Source organism: Aquarana catesbeiana, linkage group LG04, assembly GCF_042186555.1.
Source record: "Aquarana catesbeiana isolate 2022-GZ linkage group LG04, ASM4218655v1, whole genome shotgun sequence".
Taxonomy (NCBI): Eukaryota; Metazoa; Chordata; class Amphibia; order Anura; family Ranidae; genus Aquarana; species Aquarana catesbeiana.
In genome coordinates, this window is record NC_133327.1 from 57,746,868 (window position 1) to 57,765,879 (window position 19,012).

At 45.2% G+C, this 19,012-nt stretch overlaps 1 protein-coding gene across 1 annotated transcript in view; it reads left to right on the forward strand.

The window, feature by feature from the left end:
* Positions 1 to 19,012, forward strand: part of CDC5L (cell division cycle 5 like) — a 109,311-nt gene that overhangs the window by 62,823 nt on the left and 27,476 nt on the right. The window contains exon 14 of the mRNA XM_073625236.1: positions 1,021 to 1,218. Within this exon, the coding sequence (XP_073481337.1) occupies positions 1,021 to 1,218 (198 nt within the window). The remainder of the gene's footprint in view (positions 1 to 1,020; positions 1,219 to 19,012) is intronic.

Consider the following 19,012-nt stretch of genomic DNA (forward strand, 5'->3'; position numbering starts at 1 on the left):
GAAAAAAATTATACAAACTTCGTTTGGGTTCAGCGTTGCATGACCGCGCAATTAACAGTTTAAATAGCACAGTGCTAAATAGTAAAAAAAAATGTCCTAGTCATGAAGGGGGTAAAATCTTCCAGAGCTGAAGTGGTTAAAAAAGGAATGGGTACTGTAAGCGCCCTATAGTATTCGAAGGGGAACTGTAGTATATTTTCTGTTTGTAAAGTTTCTGTGATCTTTTGCCTTTTTTCTCTACATTGAAACCTCTGCAGTTGATTTAAAGCAAAGTTCCACCCAAAAATGGAACTACCGCTTTAAGTGATGGTGACCACCTGACATGCCACATTTGGCATGTCAATTTTTTTTGGGGGGGGGGGGGGGGAGCGGATACCCTCTTTTTAGAGGCAACCAGCTCCCACTTTCTCCCGGGGCTCCGCAGTGCCGGAAGGAAGTTCACCTCTCCCCCCTCCCTCCCTGCAATCTTCTGGGACATGTTGAAGATGCAGAAGATTGCCCGGCCATTCGCAGTGCGTGCCTGGCTGTGGAGCCACAGCCGGGCGCCCACAGTAAGAATGCCGGCGCTATGGAGAGGAGCGAGGCTTCGTACGCCCGCATCGCTGGACCGTGGGACAGGTGAGTGTCAGATTATTAAGTCAGCAGCTACACTTTTTATAGCTGCTGACTTTTCTTAATTTTTTTTTTTTTTTTTGGCGGAAGTCCACTTTAATAAATGTTTTTTGAGGAGTAAAGAAACTTACTGTTTTGATATTTTATCAAACAGTTTTGAGACAGTCACTCTGGTTGTATATTGACCTTTTACCAAAACAAATACAGCCTTAGGGAATAAACTGTATCCACCACTGTTGGCATCAGAGCCTGAATGCCTCTAGCTCTAAGGAGAAAAACCATAGAATAGTGTCTATAGTAGACTTGGAGACCTACAGTAAGTGTACATTTCCCTGCAGTTGGACAGCAAGTCATACAACAAAAGGGGGGTATATCTTCTTGACCCTTGTTGCTTCGTTTTGTTTTCAGGCAGAGGATCTGCTGAAGCAAGAGATGGAGGTGGTCAAACAAGGTATGGGGCATGGAGACCTCTCTCTGGACGCCTTCAATCAGGTGTGGGAGGAATGTTACAGCCAGGTGTTGTATCTGCCTGCACAAGGGCGTTACACCCGAGCCAACCTGGCAAGCAAGAAGGACAGGGTAGACTCTCTGGAGAAAAGGCTAGAGGTGAGTGCACGTCTCCTGCTGGATCCCTTTTTTCTTTGGTTTATGTGTATATAGTATGTGTGCTATGTGTCTCTTATATGGCACCTTTTTCTCTAATGACCATTCAAACACTGAGCAGCAGATGATTTGACTTTCAAGGTGTTCTACATGGAAATGTTGCATTATTTCCTCTGATTTCAAGAGTGGGGATGATCAACTGGTTGTGGTCATCAGCTTGTTTAAAGTGGAATTCTAGGGAAAAAAGATTTTTTTGGAAACTGAATTGAAATAAGTTACATTTTAATGATTAGTATCCTATGTCTACTGTAGATGGCTGCTGCTTACTGTAAAAAATGACAGTTTCGTTCATGCTGGATAGTTACTACACGCATTGCTTCTCTTCTGGCTGTGCAACTGACATTTCCTGCTACAGTATAGTGAGGAATCGTTTATTCACTCTCTCCTCCTCCTCCCTTTGTCAATTTACAGAATGCCTTGTGCTCTTTTAACTAAAGTATCTGGAATGGAGGTAGCTGTAAACTGTGAGTTGTGATGTCGGAGGAAGAGTGATGTGTGTAGTATCCAGCATAAATGAAATTGTCATTTTTTTAAAGTTTATTTTATTTTTTTTTTTTTTAAATAACATGTCATACTTACCTGATCTGTGCAATGGTTTTGCACAGAGCAGCCCCAATCCTCCTCTTCTGGGTTTCCCAGCCGGTGCTCTGGGCTCCTTCTCTTCTCCATGTGCCATCATAGGAGGTTGCTACCCATGGCGGCACACATGCATGTTTGATCCTGAGTCGTGTCCATTGACACAGTACGGCTCGGCCCTGCCCAAAACCCGCGCCCTCCTTCCCTCAACACTTCAGGGTGCAGTACAACAGGTGACCTTGCTAGGCAGAATTTTACCAATTTTGCCTAAGCACACGGCACAAGAAGTATCCGGTACGCTTGTTCACAGGGGCTTACTGCCTCTGAGCTGTTGTGGCTTGTGTCTACAGCAAACTCAGCTGGGTGGCTGCTCCCTTTGGGATGTGAGGCCTACAGATCCTTATCAAGCCATGTTCTCACGCAGGCAGGTGGAGGGGGTGATGGGATGGGCTCATAGATTCCTTTACCAGGTAGGGGAACACATATTAAGTGGCTCCCCATATGGTCAGATCTGTTTGGAATTTCTGCCCTTATGTGGTATATTCACAGTTTTAACGTGCACAATCCTCCGCTTCCTTTGTATCAAGACAGGAATTTTTTTGCAGCGCTTTCTGGTCTGCAAGATAAGCTCCTTGGGGTTCTTACTGGCTTGGAATGCATGGGACACAACTGGGTACTCTCCTTTCCCTCCTCACTTTTTGCAAGAGGATTGGAGGAACCTCCTCAAGATAAGGAGGCTGTCAATGATTAGGAATCCTCTGTAGAAAAGTCCTTTCAGAATCTGCCCATGCATCTGACTCCTAAGAGCTGGTCAGCTTTAGTGGATATCCATGCAGGTACTTGATGGTGTGCAAATACTTCCTGCTGATAAATAGAAAGGTTGACAACTGATGCCCCCAGTCAGTCTGGGAAGGTGCTGAAGTTGTTGGTCAACAGCCTGGAAGCTGTAGTGATTCGGCTGGCTCTCCTACCCTTGTTTGCCTTCCTTTTTGGAGAGTCTGTGTCAGGGAGCAGCTGAACAATGCCAGGACTTTGACATACATCAGTCAGCAAGAAGTGACAAGAAGTCGCACAGCTCAAAAAGAAGTGGACCTGCTTCCCCCCACACCTTAGTGTGAGGCCTGCAAGTGTCATTCTTGAGAGTATATCATAGGGTGCATTTTGACTTTTTTTTTTTTTTTTTCCCCACTCGTGAAGATGTTTACCCCATTGTTACCCCCACATTTCATACTCCTCATAAGAGTCTGTATGTACTTGTGTTAAAAAGTATCCGGTTCTCTTTGTACAGCTTTCTTTGTGTGAAATCCCTGGAGTCCCTGCCAGTCCCTCTGCTTTCCTCTTTCAAATTGACCACACTAAGCATGAGAGCACATCCATCCTAGCGTTCTTAGTTGGCTCAATGATAAGACATGATTGTACCCACTTGGGTATATGATTAGGGATATATACTGTAACAGCAGGTGTGCTTAACAGGTTATTCATTTTTTTGGGGGGGATTTGTATTAACAGGTTATTCATTTTTTTGGGGGGGATTTGTTATCGATAAGAAATTGATAAGAAATGTTGTGTTAGCATGGGAACGGGGGGGGGGTAGGAATTTAATTTAAAGGTGAGGTATGTCAATGTCAATGTGAAAAGAACCACCTCCTTCAGCAGAGATCATATTTTGGATGTGTGCATAGTAGGATTCTGTCATTACTTAAAAATGATAGTAATATGTATATTTATTTTGCAGGTTTTTTTTCTGTAATATTGTTTTTGTCAAAGTATAAAAAATATAAAAAAATTATTTTCCATGGAACCTGTAAACAAAAATACAAAAAAAAGCATTTTTACTATTTTCCAGTGCTAAAAAGAGTTCCACTGTAAAAAAAAGTATACATTTTATTCTAAAATTTGCCAATTTAAAGTGTTACTAAATCCACAACAGTAAAATCAGTCTGTATATGCAGTAAAGCATGCTTGTTATACTCACTGTTGCACCTAAGGGGTTAATGTGAATTGTCTAAAAAGGCTGTTTGATCCTGTCTTCTCTAATCCTCCCCTTCCACTGTCCCCAATCCATATCCTGATAAGACAGAGCCTTTGGAGTCACTTTACACATGCTCAGTTTGGTGTGTATTGCTAAAGAGTGTTTTTTTTCTTGGGAGGGTGCATGTGATCAGCACAGGTCCAATCAGCACTGTTGAGACAGAGGTCAGGGGTCCTACTTCATCATAAGACAGTCAGAGGAGAATAAAAACACCTCTTACAAGCTTTAACCAGACACTAATAGAAGTCACAAGATTTATTAAAATATTTACTAAAATAATTGCATTTCCATCTTCCGTGTACTGTGGGAGACCGGATATAGCAAAAATGTGGGGTCCTGGGTTTAGTAACACTTTGCAAAGCCTCAAAAATGACGTTTAAGTTACAAAGAATTGCAAAGTTGTTTGCAAACTGGGAAAAATTGCTCTTATTTGTTCTCATTTTTTTTACAAATATCTAAAAAGTGTGGTGTGCATTTGTATTCAGCCCCAGGGCCGGACTGGCCTACCGGGATACCGGGAAATATCCCAGTAGGCTGGCTGCACTAAGTACCGCTGGGGCCGCTCGCTGCCTGTGTCAGCAAAGAGCAGCGGCCGCCGCCGCACTATGCAATGGCTGTGCCTGTGTCACTGGTCACTGTCTGTGTCTCCTCCGTTCCGGCGCGCCGCCCACCACACTCATCATCTAGACGAGTAATATGCCTCTGTCTGTGTGCCTGAGGGGGAGGAGAACGCCGTGCTGCTTAATTTTTGCCTTCATGACTCATCCCGTGCGGCGGCGCCTCGCCAGCAGCGCCCACTATCTGCACGAGGAGAAAAGAAGTGAATGGCCAGCCGTGCAGCTGCAGCACAAGAATTAAGGTATTAAAAAAAAAAAAAATCTCTCTCTCTCTGCTGCCACTGTGCCCATAGATTGCCAACACTGTGCCCTGCCCATCAAACGCAGCCACTGTACCCATAAATTGCTGCCATTAAAAAAAATCTCTCTCTCTCTCTCTCTCTCTCTCTCTCTCTCTCTCTCTCTCTCTCTCTCTCTCTCTCTCTCTCAAGCTGTATACCATCAAACGCTGCCACTGTGCCCATAGGTTGCCAACACTGTGCCCTGCCCATCAAATGCTGCCACTGTACCCATCATATGCAGCCACTGTGCCCATTAAACGCTGCCACTGTACCATCAAACGCAGCCACTGTACCCATAAATTGCCACCACTGTGCCCATTAAACGCTGGCACTGTGCCCATTAAACGCTGGCACTGTGCCCATTAAACGCTGCCACTGTGCCCATCAAACGCAGCCACTGTGCCCATCAAACGCAGCCACTGTGCCCATCAAACGCAGCCACTGTGCCCCTCAAACGCAGCCACTGTGCCCATCAAACGCAGCCACTGTGCCCCTCAAACGCAGCCACTGTGCCCCTCAAACGCAGCCACTGTGCCCCTCAAACGCAGCCACTGTGCCCCTCAAACGCAGCCACTGTGCCCCTCAAACGCAGCCACTGTGCCCCTCAAACGCAGCCACTGTGCCCCTCAAACGCAGCCACTGTGCCCCTCAAACGCAGCCACTGTGCCCCTCAAACGCAGCCACTGTGCCCCTCAAACGCAGCCACTGTGCCCCTCAAACGCCGCCACTGTGCCCCTCAAACGCCGCCACTGTGCCCCTCAAACGCCGCCACTGTGCCCCTCAAACGCCGCCACTGTGCCCCTCAAACGCCGCCACTGTGCCCATCAAACGCCGCCACTGTGCCCATCAAACACCGCCACTGTGCCTTATCTATATATAATGCACTCTTTAAATGTGCTTTAAAACGCATGGTTTTCCATTTTATGAACAAGAAAATAATGACGTTATGCTGTTGGGCTGGTATAATAATGCTATGGGGCTGGTATGACATTTTTTCCAGGGCTAGTTTTCATTCCCAGTCCGGCCCTGTTCAGCCCCTATTACTCTGATACCCCTAACTAAAATCTAGTGGAATCAATTGCCTTCAGAAGTCACCTAATTAGTAAATAGAGTCCGCCTGTGTGTAATTTATTCTCAGTATAAATTCAGCTGTTCTGTGAAGCCCTCCAGAGGTTTGTTAGAGATCCTTAGTGAACAAACAGCATCCTGAAGGCCAAGAAACACACCAGACAGGTCAGGGATAAAGTTGTGGAGAAATTTAAAGCAGGGTTGGGTTATAAAAAAAAAAAAAAAAAAAAAAAGCTTTGAACATCTCATGAAGCACTGTTCAATCCATCATCCAAAAATAGAAAGAGTATGGCACAACTGCAAACCTACCAAGACATGGCCGTCCACCTAAACTGACAGGCCGGGCAAGGAGAGCATTAATCGGAGAAGCAGCCAAAAGGCCCATGTTAACTCTGGAGGAGCTGAAGAGATCCACATCTCAGGCCAGAGAATCTGTCCATAGGAAAACTATTAGTTGTGCACTCCACAAATCTGTCCTTTATGGAAGAGTGGAAAGAAGAAAGCCATTGTTGAAAGAAAGCCATAAGAAGTTTGCAGTTTGCGAGAGGCCTTGTGGGGGACAGGTTAGATGAGACCAAAATTTTACTTTTTGGCCTAAAAACAAAACGCTATGTGTGGCAGAAAACTAACACTGCACATCACCCTGAATGCATCACCCCCACCGTGAAACATGGTGGTGGCCGCATCATGTTGTGGGGATACTTTTCTTCAGCAGTGACAGGGAAACTGGTCAGAGTTGATGGGAAGATGGATGAAGCCAAATACAGGGCCGTCTTAGAAGAAAACCTGTTAGTGTGCAAAAGATTGAGACTGTAGCAAGGGGTTCACCTTCCAGCAGGCCAACGACCCTAAACATACAGCCAGAGCTACAATGGAATGGTTTAGATCAAAGCATATTCATGTGTTAGAATGGCCAGTCAAAGTCTAGACCTAAATCCAATTGAGAATCTGTGGTAGGACTTGAAAATTGCTGTTCACAGAAGCTCTCCATCCAATCTGACAGAATTTGAGCTATTTAGCAAAGAGGAATGGGCAAAAATGTCACTCTCTAGATGTGCAAAGCTGGTAGAGACATCCCCAAAAAGACTTGCAGCTATAATTGCAGTGAAAGGTGGTTCTACAAAGTATTGACTCAGGGGGGCTGAATACAAATGTACACCACACTTTTCACATATTTTTTGTAAAAAAAATTGAAAACCATTTATCATTTTCCTTCCACTTCACAATTATGTGCCACTTTGTGTTGGTCTGTCACTTAAAATTCCAATAAAATACATTTACATTTTTGGTTGTAACATGACCAAATGTGGAAAATTTCAAGGGGTATGAATACTTTTTCAAGGCACTGTACATTTTGACAGCTACTACTGCTGTTTAAATTAACCACTAGTCAACCAGCTGCTATCATACTGCGGCAGGTCCGCTCGTTCCCGCAAATCACCGTAGCTGTACGTCGGCCCTTTAAACAGCTATAACAGGCGGGGGACCTGATGCTCGAGAACCAGAACGGGGATGTGGGTTCTGTCAGGAGAGTAGCAATCCTAGTAATCAGGAACAGCCATATGTTGTCTCCTCTAGTCGAACACATTTAACCCCTTGATTGCCCTCTAGTGTTCCCCACCAGTGACATTTACACAGTAATCACTGCATTTTTTGGGCACTGATCCCTGTATAAATGTCAATTGTCCCAAAAATGTGTCAAGTGTCCGATCTGTCCGCCGCAATCCTGTCAAAAATCGCAGATGGCTGCCATCACTAGTAAAAAAAAATTAAAAATCATGCCTTTAAATCTATTCTCTATTTTGTAGACGCTATAACTTTTGCACAAACCAATATACGCTTGTTGCGTTATTTTTGTAAAAAAAAAATGTTGAAGAATACAAATTGGTCTAAACTGATGAAGAGATTTTTTTTTTATATTATAGCAAAAGCAATTTTTCAAAATTGTCACACTTTTTTTGTTTAACGCAACAACAAATAAAAACCGCAGAGATTATCAAATACCACCAAAAGAAAGCTCTATTTGTGGGGGGAAAAAAAGGATATCAATTTTTGTTTGAGTACAGCGTCGCACGTCCGCGCAATTGTCAGTTAAAGCGGCGCTGTGCCATATCGCAAAAAATGGCCTGGTCATTAAGGGGGAAAATCCTCCGGGGCTGAAGTGGTTAAAGCCCGTTACCGCCTGTCATTTTGACAACTGGTAAGTGCTGGCAGTAGGAGAAGAGCTGGATGCTAGTGATATGTCTCGAAAAAAACTTTTTTTTTTTTTTTTTATATCTTTTTAACATACTAAGTCCTGAAGCCGTTAAAGAGAACCTGTTGGGGTAATTTTGTAGACTAGTGTCCCGTACTCGATGCATTCTGGTGCAGGTAAGTCCTTACTGGGTAGATGTAAACAAAGCCAAATCCCGGGGGAGCCTACTTCATTATGGTTCTACTGCTGTGAATTGCATTGCAGTCTAGTCCACTGTTGGCAATTATCTCTACCCTGAAATCAGACAGTTGAGGGAATTTGTAAAAGGTGTAGATCATTACTATTCAGGTTGGAATTACTGAAAATCATGTTAAACTACATTATCTGAAAAAAAAAACAAAAAAACAGTTGACCTCCAGTAATTTTATCCTCCACCAGAGGTCAGTTAGATCTTGTGCACTCTATTTATTTTATTTTTATTTATTTCAGGTACTTGTATAGCGCCGTCAATTTACGCAGCTCTTTACATATACATTGTACATTCACATCAGTCCCCACCCTCAAGGAGCTTACAATCTAAGGTCCCTAACTCACATTCATACATACTAGGGACAATTTAGACAGGATACAATTAACCTACCAGCATGTCTTTGGAGTGTGGGAGGAAACCGGAGTACCCGGAGGAAACCCACGCAGGCACAGGGAGAACATGCAAACTCCAGGCAGGTAGTGTCGTGGTTGGGATTCGAACCAGCGACCCTTCTTACTGCTAGGCGAAAGTATCTATCTGCGATAACCCACATATTTCTGCACTGGATAAACGCAGGTCACAGCTAGAGTGCATAGAAAACAAAAGTTTTCTATGTGCCCCTTTAACACCATAATGCTGATGTAATGTGTGGGGTGCAGTTAGTGTTACTAAACCCAGGACCGTGCATTCACTATATCTGGTCTCCCACAGTACACAGAACTGCAATTATTTTAGTAAATTTCAACTACTAAATACCTTTTTATCATCAGCAGTATATAGCAGTCTTGTGACTTCTATCAGTGTCTGGTTAAAGCTTGTATGAGGAGTTTTCCTTCTACTGTGACTGTCCTATGAGGCTGCAGGACCCCTGACCCCCTGGACAGTGCTGATTGTCCTTTTGCTGATCACATGTACATTTCCAAGAAAAAACAAAACAAACTTTAGAAAAACCCAAACTAAGCATGTGCAGAGTGCCCCCAAGGCTCTGTTGTATCAGCAGATAGATTGAGGACTGTGGAAGAGGAGGATCAGAGAAGACAGGATCAAACAGCCTTTTTACACAATGCAGAGGATTAACCCCATAGGTTTCACAATGAGTATAACAAGCATGCTTTGCTGCATTTACAGACTTATTTTACTGTTGTAGCTTTAGAAAAACTTTTAGAAAAATGCAGCATGTCTGCATTTTTCCTCAGCACACTGGATGGCAATGCAATGTTCTTTGAAGTTACATAAATAAAGTGTTACTATGTGGCACGTCAAATAAATAAAAATGATGCAATATGCTAAAACGCACAACACAGTAAGTAGTAATGTCCCTTTGGAATTAAAGTATTCTGAATTTGAATTCACAATCTAGTCTTAGAGTGAGATATCTGCTAATATGCATGCATTCATATCTTTTACCAGCAGATGGCAGTAGTGTAATTTCAAACTTCTATCGTAATTAGACTTGGCGCTGGTTTGGCATTTTGCTTCCCGGGTTTGGAGATACAGTTGAAGACGAATGGCCATTTATACATGTTACATTATCATTAATCAGCATTATTTTGCAGCACCACTAAAAGGCTGGCTATTTTCCATCTGATCAGGAACTATAGAGAGGATATTACTTTCTGGAGTTTGTACAGCTACACATCTGGTAATCCGGATATGCTTTACACAGTAGAGCTAAGAATACAGATTCCCATTGTAAAATGCCTGCTAAGCAAGTGTTGCCTATGGGGATGTTGGATGAATACAGAGAGAGGGTGACCTCAGGTTATCTCGGGTGCGTGCTAGGGAGTTGCTGGAGGACTTTGCTGACTTGAAAACATTTTTTGAGTGTCCTTTTGTGTGGGACACATTTCTTGGACTGTCATGAAGTACAACTGTGAGCGCCTGCACTGGAGGATTAAATCCCAGAGAGGTCTGAATGATACAAAATCATACCCACAGTGCGTCTTATTCGCACCTGTCTAGTATTTACATTGGGAAAAGGTTGGGGGGGTGTTTTGTTAGTGAAGAGTCTAGGTAGGGGTCAGCATCTTTCACGGGGCAGAGCTGAGTTTTTTGCAGTAAGGGATGTCACATAACCATTAAAGACAACTGATGTGTTCTGACAACTGGCTTTGCCCGGATTCCTCTTTAAATCATGTATAAGAGAGTGTATCCTGTGCATGATGGTTAAGCGGCTGCTGGTAATACTTTGCTGGTTACAGGCAAATAACATGGCAGGGTCCTTCTGAATAAACTGGCAGAGAATTGCCTGCTCTGGTTCTCATCACTCCACTCTGGGCATGAGCCCGTATTAATCACCCCGGGACTGGATCATATTGATTGACTTTTCTAGCTGGAGACTGATGTCGCTGGCACTGTGCACGATTATTAATCTGGCTGCATGAAGCCTCGTAGCTGGCACCCCCTCACCGATGTGCACAGTGCAGTCATGTGCTGTTGCAGGAATGTCGGGACCAATCAGCTGTTATGCTGCAGAGATTTTCTCTTGTGTGCTGGCTGTGAACTGCTAAGGATTCGTCCTTTAGTAATGCTGGAATTGTGGGTGTGTGTGTCCTGGCATTTATCGGTCTTTAAAGCCCCAACTCCACCCAAAACTGACATTTCAGTCTGGCATGGATGCTGGCAAGGTGAGTCGCATGTTAGATTCTTATATCTTTTAGGAACTTCATAGCTGTTCAGCTGCTCTGTCAAAGGCCAAACTATGACTTGACATTCCCGAATTCCCAACACTAATATGTTAGGTTAGAGTCATACCTGTGTGCATTTTCATTTGTTTTTTTTAATGGGTTCTTCATGTTCTCCTATTGAAGACTACGGGGCCAAAAGAGCACCAAATGAAGCACCTTCACGTTTTTCCAAGCCACACAGTAGCACAGTTGCATAGATGTGAATGGCCCACATAGACAACAATGATATTCCTATTGTGTGATGGGCAGAGCATAACAAATCAGAGGAGTGAACAGGGACTTCATCATACCTAATCCTATAAAGCAAAAATCGCTGTACTTGCCTATTCTGCAGCCCATCCGGTCCAGTCTCCAGTGGCGGAAACTGTGTGCAAGAGAGGACCGACAACAGCTGAGAAATGCCTGGGAAGTGACGTCACCCATAGACTTACTATGGGGCTTCCATTGTCGGCTGCATCTCCTGCACCCGCCTCCTCACTGAAGCTGATGCTGGGACCGGACCGGATCCGCTGCAGAACGGATAAGTATAGCGATTTTTGCTTTACAGGGTTAGATAGATTAGGTTTAGAATGTGGCAGGGAGCAGGTTTAGTATGTGTGTTAAGTTTTGCCTGAACATCCACAAATTAGACTTTTCAGTAACTTGCTGTCACTAAACCCATATCATAAAAAACTATCAATAAATGCTGTTCATACACACTCAGTCACTGAGATTTGTTTTCTGTATTCTGCAAAAAAACCTGGTTGATCCTATCTATCTCCATCTTCTGTTCATGTCCCCAATTCAGCTCAGGATTTTGCAGCGGTAGTGGCAACTCTGCACATGCTCAGTTTTCAGGGAGTTTTTATGCTGAGCATTTTCTCCCTATCGTATCCGAGCAGCCCATTTGACAATAGTCACACATGTAGGCGTATACACAGTGGTAAATGACAGCTCACTCACTCCCTCCCTTCCTCCCTCCTCCATGCCCACTAAAGCGGTAGTAACCGGCACCCAAAAAAATAAAAATTGGGGCCCCGGGTGGTTTAAGTCATAATGTGCTATTATTCATTGAATGGGGAGCAGGTGTGTTAAATTTGGTTTTATCGCTCTCACTCTGTCATACTGGTCACTGGAAGTTCAACATGGTACTTCATGACAAAGAACTCTCTGAGGTTCTGAAAAAAAGAATTGTTGTCATACATAAAGATGGCCTAGGCCAGGGGTAGGCAACCTTTTGAGAACAGTGTGCCAAAAAATGTTTTCAAACAAATTGAAGCGTGCCGATTTTATAACAAAAATGTCAATTTCACACTCTCAAACACGAAAAGGTTTTTTTTATAAAGTAAATGCTGTAAACTACTTTAGTAGTGAGAAATTAACATCCTGCACTCATACCTCAGATGAGCCCCAATTCATGCACCTTCACACCTCAAATCACTGCCCCCCCTGCAAATCTGTTTCACCACTGTACTACCCTGCACATCTGCCCCACCACTGTACTACCCTGCACCTCTGCCCCACCACTGTACTACCCTGCACCTCTGCCCCACCACTGTACTACCCTGCACCTCTGCCCCACCACTGTACTACCCTGCACCTCTGCCCCACCACTGTACTACCCTGCACCTCTGCCCCACCACTGTACTACCCTGCACCTCTGCCCCACCACTGTACTACCCTGCACCTCTGCCCCACCACTGTACTACCCTGCACCTCTGCCCCACCACTGTACTACCCTGCACCTCTGCCCCACCACTGTACTACCCTGCACCTCTGCCCCACCACTGTACTACCCTGCACCTCTGCCCCACCACTGTACTACCCTGCACCTCTGCCCCACCACTGTACTACCCTGCACCTCTGCCCCACCACTGTACTACCCTGCACCTCTGCCCCACCACTGTACTACCCTGCACCTCTGCCCCACCACTGTACTACCCTGCACCTCTGCCCCACCACTGTACTACCCTGCACCTCTGCCCCACCACTGTACTACCCTGCACCTCTGCCCCACCACTGTACTACCCTGCACCTCTGCCCCACCACTGTACTACCCTGCACCTCTGCCCCACCACTGTACTACCCTGCACCTCTGCCCCACCACTGTACTACCCTGCACCTCTGCCCCACCACTGTACTACCCTGCACCTCTGCCCCACCACTGTACTACCCTGCACCTCTGCCCCACCACTGTACTACCCTGCACCTCTGCCCCACCACTGTACTACCCTGCACCTCTGCCCCACCACTGTACTACCCTCCACCTCTGCCCCACCACTGTACTACCCTCCACCTCTGCCCCACCACTGTACTACCCTGCACCTCTGCCCCACCACTGAACCATCTTCTCATTTGTTTTAACACTGAACTTATCTGCTCATCTGCTCCACCACTGTAACCCCTTTTCTCATCTGCCCCACCTCTGCTCCCTCTGCTCATGTGTTCCACCGATGTACCTCCTTGCTCCTCTGCCCCACCGCTGTAACCCCCTGCCCCACCGCTGTAACCCCCTGCTCATCTGTTCCAGCAAAGTACCTCCTTTCTCCTCTGCCCCAACACTAAACCCCCTTCTCATCTTTCCTACCATTGTAATCCCCTGCTCATCTGCCCTATCACTGTACCCCCCTGCTTTTCTGTCCCACTACTGAACCCCCTACTCATCCCTCCCACCACTGTACCTCCTGCACATCTGCGTCACCACTGTACCTCCTTGCTCTTCTGTCCCGCCACTGTAACCCCTCTGCTCATCTGCCCCATCAATGTACCCCTTTTCTCATCTGCCCCACCACTGTACCTCCCTGGACATCTGCTTCACCGCCGTATCCCATGCTCTTCTGTCTCACTACTGAATCACCTTCTCATCTTCCTAACACTGAACCCATCTGCTCATCTGCCCCACCACTGTAACCCGATTTATCATCTGCCCCACCAATGTAGCTTCTGCACATCTGTCTCACCTCTGTACCCCCTGCTCTCCTGCCCTACCACTGTAACCCCCTGCTCATCTGCTCCACCAATACACCACCTTACACATCTACCACCCCTTCTTTTCTGCCCCAACACTGAACTCCCCTGCTCTACTGGCCCAACACTGAACCCCCTACTCATCTGGCCTCTCACTGTACCCCCTACTCTTCTATCCCACTGCTGAACCCCCTTCTTATCTCTTCCACCACTGTACCTCCTGCACATCTGCCCCACTGCTGTACCCTCCTGCTATTCTGTTCTACCTCTGAACCCCTCCTGCTCATTTTCCTCACCGCTGTACCCCCCTGCTCATCTGCTCCACCGCTGTACCCTCTTCTCATCTATGATATGCGTGATATGAAGACTGGTGAAAGGAAGCAGAGATGAGACACATCTACCTGTCCTGGCACACTCTTCCTGCTGATCCACCTCTTTCATCCAGCCCACGTGCTTGTGTGTGATGTCACATGCAAGCATCTGGAATGGATGCGCAATGATGAGCTCAGGTCAGGGGCATTTTCTGAAAGCAGTGGGCCTGTGTGCAGGATCATAAGTTGGGCCCCCCCAGCTGAGAAAAAGTGGTTGGGTGTGATTTTCATTGTGCTGAATACTGGTCGTGGCTTAAAGGGACACAGAGTGCAGGGGTTCAGTAGTAAGTGACACAAAGTTTCAGGAATAATTTCAATAAAGTTCCCAGAAGCTCAACAGTAATTCCCCAAACTGTCACCTGATTGTGGTTTTCTCAATCACAGTGAAATCCCTTCTTTCTGAGATTGGTAGTGGCAACCAAGCGAGTCATCTTCCTCCCAGATGGTGGACGGGGCTAGCAGGATTATGATTGGCTTTGGCAGTGGCCAATGACAGTCCTCCTCCTCCTGAAAACAGGGACCGCCACCCCACTCCAGCAGGACTGCACCCAATCTCTTCCCCATCACAAAAGATTTCGATCGCAGCTACAGCAAAGTAAGAGAACCAAACAATGTTTCCCATCTTTTACAATGTGTGGGGGTGCAGTGCCTCCCCCTCACTGCAGATGCGACGTGGGGAATTCTGAAATTGGAATGCATTAGTGTCTCACTGATACTTCCCTGCGCTGCTGTTGGGGAGGGAGTCGCGTGCCGGCAAAAGAGGCTTTGCGTGCCGCTTGCGGCACCGGTGCCGGGGGTTGCCTACCCCTGGCCTAGGCTATAAGAAGATTGCCAAGACCCTGAAACTGAGCTGCAGCACAATGGACAAGACCATACAGCGGTTTAACAGGACAGGTTCCGCTCAGAACAGGCCTCGCCGTGGTCGACCAAAGATGTTGAGTGCACATGCTCAGCACCATAGCCAGTTGTCTTTGGGAAATAAACATATGAGTGCTGCCAGCATTGCTGCAGAGGTTGAAGGGGTGGGGGGGTCAGCCTGTCAGTGCTCAGACCATACGCCGCACACTACATCAAATTGGTGTGTATATATATATATATATATATATTAGGGCTGCGGGAAAAATCTATTTAAATCTTGAATTGAGTTGAGAGGTCAAATCGATTCAAAATCTAAGCAAATCGATTTTTTTTTTTTAGATTTTTTTTTTTTAGATTTTTTTTTTTTATTTTCACCGCGTCGCTCCTGAGGAGCTGCGGGCAGGAGTTTTTAGGCGAGGCCGCGGCTTCGGCCTAGTCCGCGAGGCCGGACGCCACGCACTAGGCCGAAGCCGCAGCCTCACCTAAGAACTCCTGCCCGCGGCTCCTCAGGACCGGCGCAGTGTCCAAAAAAAAAAAGATTTGAATCGTGAATGGAGTTTTTTTTTTTTTTTTTTTTTTGTTTTGTTTTTTTTTTTTTTTTTTTGGGAAAATCTCCCAGCCCTATATATAATTAATGAGTATAGTGCTGTACAAGCAGCTTTATTGTGCTAAATCCAAAATGGATTCACAATGGTTTGGGCATATTATTACACTCAGGGTCTCGTGGATGCCAGGACCCTGAGCGGCTGTATACGCTGCATGCCACCTGCCTCACATACTCTCTGCTGCGGTCACCTCTGCTTCCAAACGCCGATTCCAGTGGTACATACAGAAATAGACGGGACAATGTAAATGAAACAGTGTGTTTAGCATCACTTTAACATGTCTGCATGTATAAATTCTTGAAATGGTAGTTAATTTGATCATAGTGTTTTTCAAAAAAAGCTTTGCCTTACATCATTCAGTAACAGTACCTGAGCTTTAGTTTGGTGACTTTGCCTAGACCATGGGTGCTAAAGCTGTGGCCCTCCGGCTGTTGAACTACAATTCCCATCATGCCTCTGCCTGTGGGAGTCATGCTTGTAACGGTCAGCCTTGTAAGACCTCATTGGACTTGTAGTTCTGCAACAGCTGGAGGGCATCCATGGCCTAGACTGAGGTGATGTCAGTCGGCTGCAGGCAGAAAGCATTCCCTCAGTCTCCTCTACCCCAGTGATCAGGCTGTGAAATGTATTACTATTTTTAACAGAAATATAATTTTCAAAAGGGCCCTTTTTATTACGAAAAAGCTTCTGTCCAGTGACTTATAGCAAGTCACAAGGGGTCAGAACCTATACTAATCTAACCTCAATGCTAGTCGTTGCTTTTTTGTGTTAGGCAAATGTTTGTAGTAGGCCTTCTGTAATCTGTGGGTGATCTACCCCGTGCTAATTGGGTTATCCATATATACAGTGGGGAAAATAATTATTTGATCCACTGCAGGTTTTGTAAGTTTGCGAACTTTCAAAGAAATGAAGGGTCTATAATTTATCATGGGTGTATTTTAAAGGATAGACACAGAATATCAATCAAAAATCCACATGATACAAATGTTATACATTGAGTTGTAGTACAGTGAGTGAAATAAGTATTTGATCCCCTACCAACCAACAATTCTGGCTCCCACAGACTGGCTACAGTATGTGCTCATGTGGTATAAAGATTAGTCCTGTCCTAACGACAACTCGTTATGTGTATAAAAGACACTTGTCCACAGAATCTTTCTTCCATTCAAACCTCGCCATCATGGGAAAGACCAAAGAGCTGTCACAAGACATCCGGGACAAGATTGTAGACCCGCACAAGGCTGAAATAGGCTACAAGACCATCAGCAAGAAGCTGGGTGAGAAGGAGACAACTGTTGAAGCGTTATTTCGCAAATGGAAGAAATACAAAATAACCATCAATTGCCCTCAGTCTGGAGCTCCATGCAAGATTTTGCCTTATGGGGTAAGAATATTTATGAGAAAAGTGAGGGATCCGCCCAGAACTACACTGGGGGAGCTTGTGAATTATCTCAGGGCAGTTGGGACCACATTCAGCAAACAAACCATTGGTAACACAATACGCCACCATTGATTGAAATCCTGCAGCGCCAACAAGGTCCCCCTCCTCAAGAAGGCTGCACAGGCCCGTCTGAAGTTTGCCAATGAACATCTAAATGATTCAGAGAAGGACTGGGAGAAAGTGCTGTGGTCAGATGAGACCAAAATTGAGCTCTTTGGCATTAACTAGACTGTGTTTTGAGGAAGAAAAATGCTGACTATGACCCTAAGAACCCCATCCCTACAGTCAAGCATGGAGGTGGAAACATACTTTGGGGTTGTTTCTCTGCTAAAGGTACAGGTCGACTTTGCTGCATTCAGGGGCCAATGGACAGGGTCATGTATTCTAAAATCCTGGATGTGAACCTTCTTCCCTCAGCCAGAACACTGAAGATGAGTTGTGGCTGGGTCTTCCAGTATGACAATGACTCAAAACATACTGCCAAGGCAACAAAGTAGTGGCTCAAGAAGAAGCACATTAAGGTCATGGAGTGGCCTAGCCTGTCTCCAGACCTTAATCCTATAGAAAATTTATGCTGATACTTTGAGTTGCCAAGCGACAGCCAAGAAACCTTAAGGATTTGGAGAAGATCTGTAAAGAGTGGATAAAAATCCCTCCTGAGATGTGTGCAAACCTGGTAACCAACAAGAAGAACCGTCTTACCTCTGTGCTTGCCAGCAAGGGTTTCTCCACCAAGTACCAAGTCATGTTTTGCTTGGGGATCAAATACTTATAATTTGAGTTGTAGTTCAGTGAGTAAAATAACATTTTGTATCATGCTATCTTGTCCCTGACTTCCTTGGACAGCTCTTTGGTCTTGGCCATGGTGGAGAGATTAAAATCTGATTGCTTCTGTGGACAGGTGTCTTTTATACAGGTAACAAGCTGAGATTAGGAGCACTTCCTTTAAGATAGTGCTCCTAATCTCAGCTCGTCACCTGTATAGAAAACACCTGGGAGCCAGAAATCTTGCTGATAGGGGATCAAATACTTATTTCACTCATTAAAATGCAAATCAATTTATAACTTTTTTGAAATGCGTTTTTCTTGATATTTTTTTTTCATATGGAATGGTAATCATCCGAATCCAGCCAGAAACACTCATGCTGGTCCTACATTGAACGTTACAATGTCAGAGTGTGACTGCCGAACACACAAAGAGAAGAGGCTTTGAGAACTGATCACACAGCGTAGTGGAAGCCTGCTGGAGCAAGGAATAAGTAACATACCTTTGTCTCTGGGATTCGGATGATTACCATTCCATATGGAACTCCCTGGATGTGGATGCCGTCACGCCTCACTTGGTCTATAGGAATCCTGGCTAGAAGATCCATCATGGGGTATTGTTCCATGCTTGACTGACTCACCACCGCTGGTGTGTGGGTCCACACTCTGGGGTAAGAGTACCCATTACCTTTATCATCGGATGCACATCTGTCATTATGTGTGAAGTTATGTTTACTATCTGAGCCTTGAAGGAGGATTACACCATGCTATTTCCTGTATAGAGACTGCACTGACCTTATTGTCATTTCTTACATGAACTATATAAGTTTCACGACAGGACGACTCATTGATGAGACTGATCCTGATTAGACTAATATTTTAGGTGTGGTCACTGGATGGACATTAATATATTTTGTTTACATATGTGACTATGATATGTCCGTAGATTTCATTCACGTACACATTTAGCGAATGTTCTTTCCTAGAAAGTGTGTTTTGGGGTAAAATTATTCTCTTAGCGCTGCATTTTTTATTTTTCTCAGTGC